The following is a 13,226-nucleotide window of genomic DNA, read 5'->3' on the forward strand; positions in this document are numbered from 1 at the left end:
GGGAGCCGCCGGGAGGGGTCCCCCTCCTGGGTCTCGAGCCCGGCCGGGCGCGCGGGAGCGGGGAGCGCGCGGTGGCTCCGCGCGGGGCTGCGCGCGCGCGCCGGCCTCGCCTCCTCGCCCGATCCGGAGGCTACGTGCTTTCTTTGTCAATGAGGCGCCGCTCTGAGCTGCGGTAGCACTCGCGGCCCGGGAACCCGAGCCGGAGCCGGGGCTGGAACCCGAAGCCCAGCGAGGAGCGAGGAGCCAGGACAGCGGGGCGCCGAGGCTGCAGCGGCGGCGGGAGGGAGGGACCCGAGCGCGCCCCGCGGCCGCCACCCCCGTTCCCGGCAGCCTCGCCCCCTAGTTCTGCAGGAGCCGGCCCGGGGGAGCGGGCCCCGGGCGGCGCCCGTCCCACCCTCGCCACCCCAATCGCGCCGGCGCGCGGCGACAGGCACCGTGGGAACCCCGGCCCGCGCCCGCCGCGGCTCCATGCGGGCCCGGCCCCTGCGCGGGTGAAGCCGCGGCTCCCTGGAGCCCGCCCCGGGCGCGGCAGGACGAGCGAGCCAGTCGCGCCGCTCGGCGCCCCCTCCCTCTGGCGCCCGGGCCGTGGCCGGCGATGCCCGGTGAGGACCGGGGCGCCGAGGGCTGGGCTCCCTGGCGCGGTGCAGAGCGAGGCAGCGGCCTGGATGTGTGAAGCGTCCCCATGGCTCCGCAGGAGGCCAAGCCTCAGGGCTCAAGGGAAGCTGGGCCCGCGACGCGGGGGCGCGGGGGCCGGCCCGTGGCGCGTGGGCTTGGTCGGGCTGGCTGGGGAGCCGCGCGCTGCACGGGCGTGAGGGGCCCCGGGGCCGGCGCGTCCCACGATGCGCCCCCGCGGCCACCGACGCTGCTGCTGGGACTCCTGCTGCTGGCGGCCCTCCTGGAGCACGGCCAGGCCGACCCGGGTAAGCGCTCGGCGGCGGGGCGTCCGCGGAGGTTTCTGGAGGAGCGGGGCGGCGGGACGGGACCCATACCTGCCCAGGTGGCGGTGGAGAGGTATTGGCAACACCGGCTCTGGGATTCTCTCCGCCCTTTACTGCTGCAACAGCAGGCGAACTGTCAGAAATCTGTCTTTCGGGAAGGCACTTTGGGCGGGGAAGAAAAAAAAAGGTGCAATCGCCTCTTCTTTTTGGACAAGTTGTAGAACCTTCCTAGTGGTCCCGCAGGCACGCTTTATTTAGAGAAAGATGTGTGTTTAGGACACCTTAAACGGGAAATGTATCATTAGAACACGTTTCAGGGTGGCAAAGTCCCTGGTATTTTGGGCTCTCTGTTGAGTGTCCACTTTGTCTTAGCTGCATGAAATGGCTAGAGAGTTTTAGGCAATCCGCGTGTCGGCTTCCCAAATATCAACACAGTTTCTCCTGTGTTGATAGCGGAACCCTTTTCTTTTGGGAAGGAGGTCTCTCCAATAATTGCTTGCACCTTGCAAAGGGATGCAGGCGCTCATTAAGTATATAATCCACTGTTTGCAGGTTAGTTAAAAATAGTCATGCTTGGCTTGTAGACTTCCAGCAATCCCCAGGAAATAGATTTCTGTAATTCCTTGGACAATTTTGAGAAATCTGTTGTAAGTATTCTAGGTGGGGGTGGATTTTTCTGCTAAGTGTGCTTCAAAACTTAAGCTGTGCAGTAAGCAGTTGTCCTGGAAATAATAATGATTACTGCCTGCACTTGGAAAGGGCAGGCTTTTGTGTTTCTGACGAAATTCTGAGCTCTTGATACACTGCCTTATCAAGGAATATATTTCTCACTTCAGATAATGTGTTCCTGTAGTTTTGCATTTTTTAGCAAGGACTAATGACTTCTTCTTTCTCAGAGTACCCCCTCCCCCAAATTAGATTAAAATTCCTAATTGTAAAGGGGCTGACATTGTTTTAGATAAGAGAGTTTTAAGTTAAAAATATTTCTCGTCTTCAGCAGCTTAATTCAGAGCCCATTTTCCTTCGATTCACTTAAAGAGTCACGGACAGGTGGTGCTTGTGCTTGCGAGTTACTGTCAGATAATTTTCTATTGCGATTATAGTGGTTACAAAGTTCAGGAATCTTTGGATGTGTGCCTCAGACTTGAGAAAAACCTCTGACGAATTTTAGCCCCCGATTTTTATGCCTGTAGCAGTTTTTAGTGATGTGTATTTGGCATAATTGTTAAAAGATAAGGCCTGAGAAAGACCCACGTAAATACCTTGGTATTCATTGGCTCAGAAACATACATCCTGTTTTTGATTAAAGGATATCAAGTCCTTGGTCGTTTTTGTGAACTGCTTATGAGATGTTTGCTTTGGGATGATGTTCATTTGTTCAGCCATCTGTAATATGTGAAACTGGCTTTCATGTGTTGTTCCTGTTCAGCCTGATGTTGGGTGATTTCCTCGGATCAGTTTTGAATTTCTGATTTCCCTTCTGACCTTTGTACCTTGAGCCTTCTGAACCTCCCTGACTTTCCTTGGCTCCTCTTTCAGACCGCCAGAGCCTGACTTAGGGGACTTCTCATCCACATTGTTTGGGTTTAGCCCTGGTGTCCTCTTTCTTTTTCCTTTCAGTGTGGTGGTCATGGGGATACGGGGCTGGGAAAGATGCTTTGATTACAGTGATGGTAAAAATCATTAAAAGTTGATGTTCCTCCCCAGAGTCCTCTCCGTCTTTCTCCGTCTCATCCGAGCGACTCGTTGCTTCCTCTATGCTTTTTGGATGCACTTTCTGCTGTCCCCCTTTATGACCAGCTTCCCGTGGTCCAGCCCACCTGTGGATTCACAGTCCACCTCTGAGCTCCATGGTTTTCTGTGGGTTTTGCCACTGATTCAATTCCATGACTCAGTGGAAGGGTTAAACACTGGGTTCCCTGTGTGTAACTCTTACCTCCTACCTGCTCTCATTTGTTCTCTGATTTCCACTGGAGGCAGTTTCACCCCGGGGTAGGTGAGTCCTGGGCCTAATGCAGGGCATCCTAAGGGGTTTGTGGGAAGAAGTGGTGTCAGGAGGGAGGGAGGAGAATGAATGACAATTTCTGGGGCCTTTGACTTTCTGCAAACAACCTAGTTTGGAACTTTTTCTGAGGAGTCGCTGCGGTTTGGTGTTGCCACTCATTGTAGAATGCGTCCGACCCTGAGATGTCTGAGATCTTACTCAAAGTGCTGGCTTGCTACAGTCCCATCATTTACATGGCTGCTCTCCCTTGTTGTTTAAGGAAGGTTAAGCCAGACATTTGTCTTGGTTGAAAAATGGACAAACATAGATTTGTTTCTGGAAAATTCTGTAGCAATTGTTCAGCACCTTCCTGTCCTGGAGACTCTGCAGTGTGTCCCCAGTCTACTTCCACCCACCCCACCCCAGCCTCTTTTGCTTGAATATTCTAAAGGAATCAGAGTTCCTTCTCTTTTCCACATAAAGGAAAGGCTGTTGTCATCTTCACTGCCCTCCATTAGACTCCTAACTTCCATCTCCATCTTCCGTCTTGCTTCCAGTCAGTAAGCTCTGTTTTGAATGCGGGAGGTTGGTGTGGGAAAGAAGTTTCTTTGTAGTACTGAGTACTGACACCCTGTATTCTCTTTGGCCATCCAGGCTCCGGGCAAAATGGTAGAGCTCAAATTTGACTTCACTCTCTTTTTAACTACTGAGCTTCCATTCAGTTCATGTCAGTAAACATTTACTGTGTGCCTGTTATGTACAGGGATAGTGCTCATCTGTTCATGGGCAGCTACTCAATGTGACTGTCTGGGTCTCAGTTCTCTCATCTGGAAAATGGGGACAACAATAGTTCCAATCTCATTGGGTTCTTGTGAGGATTACATGAGTTAAAGCATCTAAAGTGTTTAAAACAGTGCTTGGTATACAGTAGGCGCTCAGTGAATGCTACCTGCTGTTTTAAAATGGCAGAAACGATGGAATGTTTACTCTGTCTCTAGGTGCTGTGCAGGGGCAGGGGATACAGAGGTGAATAAGGACGAGACAGTTTGTAGAAGCTCCTCAAGAAGAGGGCGATCAAGGCCCTTGCCCTCTGTGCTGTGTGATCAGAGCTAATGAGGGAATAGTTAATTCTGGGGGCATGGGGGCCTTGAAGGATGAGGTGGGGTTGGCAGTGTTGATGGTGGCATTTCTGGCAGAGGAAAAGTAAAGGGTTCTTTGTGGTCAGAGCACAGGGCGCTGTGGGGAGGAGTCCTCAGCACCCTCTCTGCATGCTGGGGCTTCCCCAGGCCCTCCTCTGCCGGCTGAAGGGCTCTGAGCGGCTGTGTGCTTCTCCCTCCAACTTGTTGGTTCCTGATTTACCTTCATTTGCCTATTGCCTGTTACAATACCCAGCACAGAATAGGAATTTCTTAAATTTTCAGTCTCTACCCTCCTGTTCCCCCTGCTTGGCTGTTTCTGTTAGATTTTAGAATACTGTCTCATTTAAATAATTCACAGTAAGTTGTGAATGACTGCTTTATTAAGGGAATATATTTGCATGTTGATAGAAGGTTTTGCTGATACCAAAGAATTTCTTCTGATTACGTGATAAATTTTAGCATCAGTGACGTATGGTGATAAGAAGAATGTATATTCTGTTGTTTTGGGGTGGAGAGTTCTGTGGATATCTATCAGGTCCGCTTGATCCAGAGCTGAGTTCAGGTCCTGAATACTTCTGTTAATTTTCTGTCTTGATGATCTAATATCGTCAGTGGGGTGTTGAAGTCCCCCACTATTATTGTGTGTGAGTCTAAGTCTTTTTGCAGGTCTCAAAGAACTTTGTAGGTCTCTAAGAATTTTATGAATCTGGGTACCCCTGCATTGGGCGCATATGTATTTAGAATACTTAGCTCTTCTTGATGAATCGATACCAAAGAATTTCTAATTTAGAACAGTGTGCAGGGAGATGGTTTTGACCTGGGACGTCCTCCTTGCCGCTCCCCAACCTCTTTGTACACATCATCAACTTGCAGTCGAGTCTAGAACAGGTTCAAGTTCATTTGTTCATTCATTCATTCCTTTATTCAGTATGTTTTGAATGCCTCCATATTCTGAGGTAACAGTAATGAACAAAAACAAGGCCTGTTCTCACAGGGATTAGAGAGAATGGGGCTTGTTTTTGTTCGTTACCGTTACCTCAGAATATTGAGCCCAGTGCCGTCCAAACTTGACTGTGCTTACCAATCACGTGAAGATCTTGTTGAAATGTGGATTCTGATTCAGTAGGTCTGAAATAAGGCTTGAGAGTCTGCATTGTTAACAAGCACTTGAGTAATACTGACGATGCAAGTTTGTGGACCCCATTTTGAGAAATAAGTGGCAATAAGCAAATACCTGTAGGTCGGGTGATGGTAAGCTCTATGGAGCAAAATAAATCAGGGTAGGGGATAGTGCCTTCACACATGAACTTGTCTAGATGGAGTGGTGAGAGGAGGCCTTTCTGAGGAGATGGCCTTGAGTAGACCTGACAGTGAAAATCTGGGGGAAGAATATTCCAGGCTGTGGGAAAAGCAAGTGCAAAGGCCTTGAGCAGAGATTGTGCTTGCGTTGTTTGAGGAAGAGCAGGAATGCCAGTGTAGAATTGAATGAGCAAAGGGAGAGTAGTGAGAAATGATGTTGAAGAGAGAGATGGGGCTGGATCCTATAGGACTTACTGGCCATGGTGATGACTGGGTACTTTAGTTGGAGTGAGATGGTCAGCCATTGGAGCATCCAAACAAGAGGTGACATAATCTGACTTCAGTTTTAAAAGAATCACCCTGGTTGTTGTGGAGAGAAAAGTCTGTAAGGTCAAGTATGGAAGCCAGGAGATCAGGAAGGAAGCTGTTGTTGAAATCAATCTGCAGATGAAGATGGCTTAGAGAGGGTGGTAGCAGAAGTGGTTAGATCTTGGATGTCTCTTGAAGATAGAGCTAGTAGAATTATCTGGTGGATTAAAAGGGTAGGAGAGAAAGAGAGTAATTGATACGGCTCCAAGGTCTTTGGCTCAAGCAACTGGGAAGATGAAGTTGCCATTAATTGAGACAGCAGTTCAGGTTTGGGGTAAGAAAATAAGAGTTCATTTGGGGGTATGTAAAGCTTGAAATGTTTATTCAAGTGGAGATGTCAGGTTGCCAGTTGAACAAAGTAGTCTGGAATTCTAGGGCGATAACAGGTCCTAAGGCATACATTTGGGAGCCATCAGCATGGAAGTGAATAAGAAACCTAGAAAGTGAGTATGGAGAAGAGAGAGGGAGATCTGAGCAATGAGCCTGGGATTACTGCAGCATTCAGGGGTTCAGGGTGAAGGGGACCAGCAAGAGATAGAGAAAAAAACAATGAGGCAGTAGAAAGAGAAGAAAGTGTATATGGTGTCCTGTGTACTAAGAGAAGAAAGCAATCAAGGAGGAGGGCGTGACTGGCTTGGACAGATGCTGCTGAGAGTGGAGTTAGATAGGCACTAGCAATGCATGTTGAGTTTGGAGGTGTGAAGGTGGTTAGTGGCTCTGAGAGTGATGGGGATAAAACTCTAACTGCAGATGGTTCAAGAGAGAAAGGAAAAAGAGGCATTGGAGGCAACACATAAGACAATTCTTCTGAAGTTTTTTCTCTAGAGAAAAGCAGAGTCATGGGGGAGGTGGGCCAAGGGAGGGTTAAGATGAGGTCTAATTATATGTGTTCACACTTTCTCGTTTTTAAACATGAAAGACATATGACCAGAGTGTTTGATTTGGTGTTTTTCCCCCAAATGTAGATGGCCCAATAAAATATATTTTGACTTTTTACTCTGAGTATGATTAGTACTTCAAAGATTCTTACAAGATGTCCCAAATCTTGCCTCCCATCTCATCCTTCCCATCCCCACAAAGTAAAGAAAATGATCTTGGGGCCAGAGCACAGGGCGCTGTAGGGAGGAGTCCCTGGCACCCTCTCCCTGCCCTGGGACTTCCCCTGGCCCTCCTCGGGGGACTGAAGGGCTCTGAGGGGCTGGGATACTGCAGCATTTGGGGGTTCAGGGAGAAGGGGGACAAGCAAGAGACAGAGAAAATAAAATAACAAGGAGGTAGGAAAAGAAGAAAGTGTATTAAATATTAAAAGTACAGTGTTACTGTCCTTTTAATACTGGCATAAAACAAGTTAGATATCCCTTTGCTGACCACATCCTTCCCTCAAACTGACCACCACCATGGAAACTTCAGGATCCTGAAATTCTGATGACGACCAGAGAATCTCTCAGAAGCTTACTTAGCTCAAGTCTCAAATTACTGGAATATGATCTGAGAATATTCAAAATGAATGTGCACACTTCCCTTTTCATTTTCATTAACCTTCAAGCCCGTATTGTGGTTTTCTTTCTTTCTTTCTTTTTTTTTTTTAAAGACAAACAAAAACTCCACTCTTCCCCAGACAAAAATGAATAGTTGGAATGACCTTAAAACATTTTCGTTGCTTGACAACATATTAGAGGGGATTTCTAAACACACAGAGGGACACATTATTCTGGGTCACGGGATGGCTGCCATGGATGGTGACTCTCTTTGGGGACTTCAGGACCAAAGGAGCAGTTAGCAATCTGGGTGTTGTAAATGTCAGTTTTAGGAGCTGGCGGGAAGGTGGCAACTGAGTCATATTAATTCAGCAGTGTTTATCAAGCACCCAGCATGTGTCAGGCTCTCCACTAGATGCTGGGGGTGTAGTGAGAACAGGCCAGGCCTGGACCCTGCTCTCAGGCAGCCCGTGGTCCAGGACAAGAAACTCTCACTCGGGCAGGTGCAGTGGCAGGTGGGTAAAGTACTTCCATGAATTGGGTCAGGTTGGGGGATGTGGCAGGACAGCAAGTGCCTGCGTTGCTCAAAGAGGCAGCCACTGCTTAGTGGCAGCCTGCATGGGACCGAGGCTCAGGGTGCCATAGTTCTGACTTCTCAACAAAAGGCAGATCTTTATTTAGAATCTTTTTGTTTTCAAGTATCACCAATTAGTTCAGATTTCTAAAATGTCATGCAGTACAAAGAGAACACACGCATCAGCCACCAGCTTTTTCTTCTTTTTTTAAAGTCAAGTTTATTAAGGTGTAATTTACATACAGTGAAATTCATCCTTTGTAGGTGTGCTGCATGATGAGTTTTGACAAAAGTGTGCAATCATGCGTCCACCACCACAATCCAGATACAGAACATTTCTGTCACCTCAAAAAGTTCCCTCTTGCCCCTTGCAGTTAATCCACTCCCCCAACACACCCAGTCCCTGGAAACTACCCATGTATTTTCCATCCCTGTAGTTTTGCCTTTCCCAGAAGGTCGTAGAAATGGAATTGTACTGTATATAACATTTTGCATTTGGCTTCTTTCACTTAGCATAATGCTCTTGAAAATCATCTGTGTCATTGCATCGATCACCAATTCTGTTCTTTTTATTGCGGAATAGTATTCCATTGCACCACAGTTTGCTTATGCATTCAGCAGTTGATGGACATGTGGGTTGTTTCCAGTTTATGACATGGAAGTCTTTCTGTGGGCAGTTTTCATTCCTTTTGGGTAAATGCCTAGGGGTGGGATTGCTTGGTCATGTGTTAGGGACGTATTTCGCCTTATAAGAAACTGCCAAACTGTTTTTCAAAGTAGCTGTACAGTTTTGCATTCTCATTAGCAATGTATGAGAGTTCTAGTTGTTCCTCTGTATCCTCACTGGCATTTGGTATTGTCAGCTTTTTTTTTTCCTTTTAATTTAGATGTCAGCCATTCTAATAGTTGTTTAGTGGTATCTCATTCGTTTTAGTTTACATTTCTCTAATTACTAATAATTTTATTGTTGCATATCTTTTCATGTTCTTACTTGCCATCTATATCTCTACTTTGAAGTGTCTGTTAAGTTATTTTGCCCATTTAAAAATTGGATTGTTTTCTTTTTACTGAGTTTTGAGCTTTTCTTTATATAGTCTGGATACAAGTCTTTTTATCAGATGGGTGTTTTGCAACTGTGTTCTCCCGGTCTGTGGCTTGTCTTTTCATTTTATTAACAGCGTTTTTTTTTTTGTTTTTTTTTTTTTAAAAAGGAGAGAAGTTTTAAATTTAGATTAACTCTATCAACTTTTCAATTTAAGATTTGTGCTTTTTGTGTCCTAGCATAGAAATTGCCTAATGTGTGCCAAGGTCACAAATATCTATGATTTCTTCTAGAAGTTTTGTATTTTTATTTTTACTTTTAGGTCTGTGATCCATTTCATGTTAATATTTGTGTATGGTGCAAAGTAAGAATCAAGGTTAATTTTTTTATATGGATATTTAATTGTTCTAGCACCACTTATTGAAAAGACTATCCTTGGTCCATTGACTTATCTTGGCACCATATATGTCTGGGTTTATTTCTAGTCTGTTCTATTGTACTTCTCTCCATATGCCAGTACAACACTGTCTTGATTTCTCTAGTTCAGGGTTTCTTAACGTCAGCACTATTAACATTTTGGGTTCAACAGTTGTTTGTTGTGGTTGCCTGTCCTGTGCATTAGAAGTTTAGCAATATTTCTGACTGCCTGGTAGATGTCAGTAACTCCCCTCATTCTTAGTTGTGACAACCAAAAATGTTTCCAGACATTGCTAAATGTCCCCCTAGGGAGTAAAATTGACCGTGATTGAGTTTCACTGCTTTAGTTCTGTAGTAAGTCTTGAAGTCAGATAGTGTGAGTATTCTTTATTCTTTTAAAAAATCTTTTTGGCTATTCTAGGTCTTATGCTTTCTATACAGATTTTAGTATCTTCTTGTTAATTTCTATTTAAAAAGCCTGCTGGATTTTTGGTTGGAATTTCTTTGAATCTAGACCATTTAGAGATCTCTATCTTAACAGTGTTTTTTTTTTTTTAATCCATGAACATATCTCTCTCCATTTACTTAGGTATTCTTTCTTTTCTCTCATCAATGTTTTATAGTTTTCCACATACAAATTTGTACATACATTTTTCATGTTTTTCAGTGCTGTGGCAAATAGTAATAGAAAAATTTCTTTGTTAGTATATGGAAATATAATTTTAAAAACCTTATATCATATGACCCTCCTAAACTCATTTTAGTTCTAGTAGCTTTTTATAGAATCTTTGAGATTTTTCTAAATAGGAAATCATGTTATCTGTGAATAAAGACACTTTTCGTTCTTCCAAATCTGTAAGGCTTTTATTTATTTTTCTTGCCTTATTGCACTGGCTAGAACTTCTAGTACTTTGCTGAATAGAAATAGGGAGAGTGGACATCCTTGCCTTGATCCTGGCATTGGAGGGAAATATCAGTCTTTCTCTAGAGTATGATGTTGGCTATAGTTTTGATTTTGTTTCACAGAGGCCCTTTATCAGGCTGAGGAAATTCCCTTCTCTAGCAAATTTGCTGTGAATTTTTATCATGACTGGTTATCAAATTTTGGCAAATGCTTTCTCTTTGTCTATTGAGATGATCACAGGGTTTATCTTTAGTTTGTAAAAAGACAACTTTTTACAAACTAAAGAAATTCCTGGCCAGATGCGGTGGCTCATGCCTGTAATCCCAGCACTTTGGGAGGCCAAGGCAGGAGGATCACCTAATGTCAGAAGTTCGAAACCAGCCTGGCCAACATGGTGAAACCCTGTCTCTACTAAAAACACAAAAAAATTAGCTGGGTATGGTGGTGGGTGCCTGTAATCCCAGCCACTCAGGAGGCTGAGGCAGGAGAATTGCTTGAACCTGGGAGGCAGAGGTTGCAGTGAGCTGAGATCATGCCACTGCACTCCAGCCTGGGTGACAAGAGCAAGACTCCATCTCAAAAGACATTTCTAACAACGGCCAGGCCATTGTTAGGAATTTTTAGTTTCATGTTCATGAGGGGTATTGGTCTGTAGTTTTGTTTTGCTAAAAGGTGTCTGGTTTTGTTAGAAGGGTAGTGCTGGTCTATAAAATAATAGGGGCCAGATGCGGTGGCTCAATCCTGTAATCCCAACACTTTGGGAGCCCAAGGAGGGTGGATCACTTGAGGTCAGGAGTTCGAGACCAGCCTGGTTAACGTGATGAAACCCCGTCTCTACTAAAAATACAAAAATTAGCCAGGTATGGTGGTGCACACCTATAGTCCCAGCTACTTGGGAGGCTGAAGCATGAGAATTGTTGGAACCCAGGAGGTGGAGGTTGCAGTGAGTCGGGATTGTGCCACTGCACTCCAGCCTGGGTGACATAGCAAGACTCTGTCTCAAAAATAAAAGATAAATAAAATAAAATAAAATGAGAGAGAAGTATTCCCACTGCTGCTTTATGGACGTGTTTGTGTAGAACAATTTCTCTTTTAAGGCCCGTGAGCTTACAGATGATATTGAAGATCCCTCAAGGATTTCTTTAGTAAAATAAAAAGTATCAGGTACCTCTAGTTCATTTTCTCATTCTCTCTCTCTTTATTTTATTTTATTTTTTTGAGATGGAGTCTCATTCTGTTGTCCAGGCTGGAGTGCAGTGGCACAGTCTCGGCTCACTGCAATCTCCACCTCCCAGGTTCAAGCGATTCTCCTGCCTCAGCCTCCCAAGTAGCTGGGACTACAGGCATGCACCACTGCACCTGGCTAATTTTTGTATTTTGAGTAGAGATGGGGTTTCACCATGTTGGCCAGTCTGGTCTCGAACTCCTAACCTCAAGTAATCTGCCAGTCTTGGCCTCCCAAAGTGCTGGGATTATAGGCATGAACTATCATTCCTGGCCCATTTTCTCATTCTGAAAGCTACCAGCAGACACTACTTTGGTTTAAGGTCTAGGGAAAACAGCCTGGGTGAGGGAAAATTGCATTGGTTGCATTCAGGAGACTGAGGTCACCCCTGGCTGTTACCAAATCATTTCACTTTTCAGGGCTTTCGTTTTCTCATCTATGGATAACAGCCTCAAGATCTTCCCTTCTTCCCCCATCCCCCGTCTGTGTCTTTACAAGCCATAAGCAGATGTTTTGGTGGAGTTCTACCATCTGCATTTCCTGCTTCTTCCTACATTAGCAGCCAAGCCCAGCCAAGGATTTTCATTCTGAAAAGGGAAGAGTTTTCCCACAGTTTGCTGTCATAGTTCCAGTGTGAGGCCCAGATAAATATAGGCCTATCTTCAATCTTCATTGGATTTTAAAAAATTATGAAAGTAATATATATTTTATTAAATTCAAACAATACTCAGGTAGATGCAGTAAAATGCAAAAGGCCCTGTTTGCCTTGTGTATTAGTCCACTCTCACGCTACTATAAAGAACTGCCCGAGACTGAGTAATTTATAAAGGGAAGAAGTTTAGTTGACTCACAGTTCCGCATGGCTGGGGAGGCCTCAGGAAAGTTACAATCATGGCAGAAGGGGAAGCAAACACATTCTTCTTCATATGATGGCAGGAAAGAGAAGTGCCGAGTGAAGTGGGGAGAATAAAACCATCAGATCTTGTGAGAACTCACTATCAGAAGAATAGCATAGGGGTAACTGCCCCCATGATTCAGTTACCTCCTACTGAGTCCCTTCCACAATGCATGGGGATTATGGGAACTACAATTCAAGGTGTGATTTGGGTGGAGACACAGCCAAACCATATCACCTTGCTATTCTCTAGAGTCATGCTGTCAGTCAAGTGTGATGGATCCTTCCAGACCTCTTCATACAAATATTTATATCCATAGATGTAGCCTCAACTTAATTTTTTTAAGACATAAAAGGTATAATATTCAGCAACTTGCTTTTCCCATTAACACTATATCATGACCCTCTTTCCATGCTAACTAAATTGTGTCATGAGAGAACTTGAACTTCTGTTAGAAACAGGGAAAGACCTTTTATTATAAAAGAGAATAAATAGCTTTAACAACACAGGTCAGATTCAAACCTAGAGTTAAAATATCTCCTCAGACGGTTCTGCCCATTTTCCTTTACTCCCTGGCTTCCTTCTCTAGACGATACTTCTGCAGACATTTAAGAAAAATCATGGGCCCTTTTAAACACCACATAGAATGGGGATAAATTCATGTTATAACCAATCCTAGATATAAATAAGGCCAAGTAGCTTCCTCAAGCATAGGCCAAGGTCGCTGCTGCACCTGCCTCCTGTTCACTCAGACGTGGCTTTGCCCAAGTGTCCTAACCACAAGAGGTGAATTCGATTTAGATTGAGATTTATATATGTTAAATCTATTCTTAGCTAGAAATAAAATCTCCTGACGTCAGACACACAAAATGGTTTTGGTATTTATGCAGTTCAAGTAAATGGGGAAGCCTAGAATACTTCTAACTTCAGTCTTTCCACATGAAATATGGAATGAAGTATC

At 44.8% G+C, this 13,226-nt stretch overlaps 1 protein-coding gene across 5 annotated transcripts in view; it reads left to right on the plus strand.

Annotated features, from left to right (window-relative positions):
• The first annotated feature begins 547 nt into the window (after positions 1-547).
• KIAA1549L (KIAA1549 like) overlaps positions 548-13,226 on the plus strand; it is a 298,917-nt gene continuing 286,238 nt past the window's right edge. For 2 of the 5 annotated variants that reach the window (XM_063782837.1, XM_016920649.4), the window contains exon 1: positions 548-920. In XM_063782837.1, coding sequence (XP_063638907.1) covers positions 683-920 — 238 coding nt within the window. In that variant the 5' untranslated portion in view covers positions 548-682. The remainder of the gene's footprint in view (positions 921-13,226) is intronic. The other 3 variants (XM_016920650.4, XM_054661274.2, XM_016920651.4) reach the window with 2 other exon arrangements.

This window comes from Pan troglodytes, chromosome 9 (assembly GCF_028858775.2).
Source record: "Pan troglodytes isolate AG18354 chromosome 9, NHGRI_mPanTro3-v2.0_pri, whole genome shotgun sequence".
In the NCBI taxonomy this organism is placed as follows: domain Eukaryota; kingdom Metazoa; phylum Chordata; class Mammalia; order Primates; family Hominidae; genus Pan; species Pan troglodytes.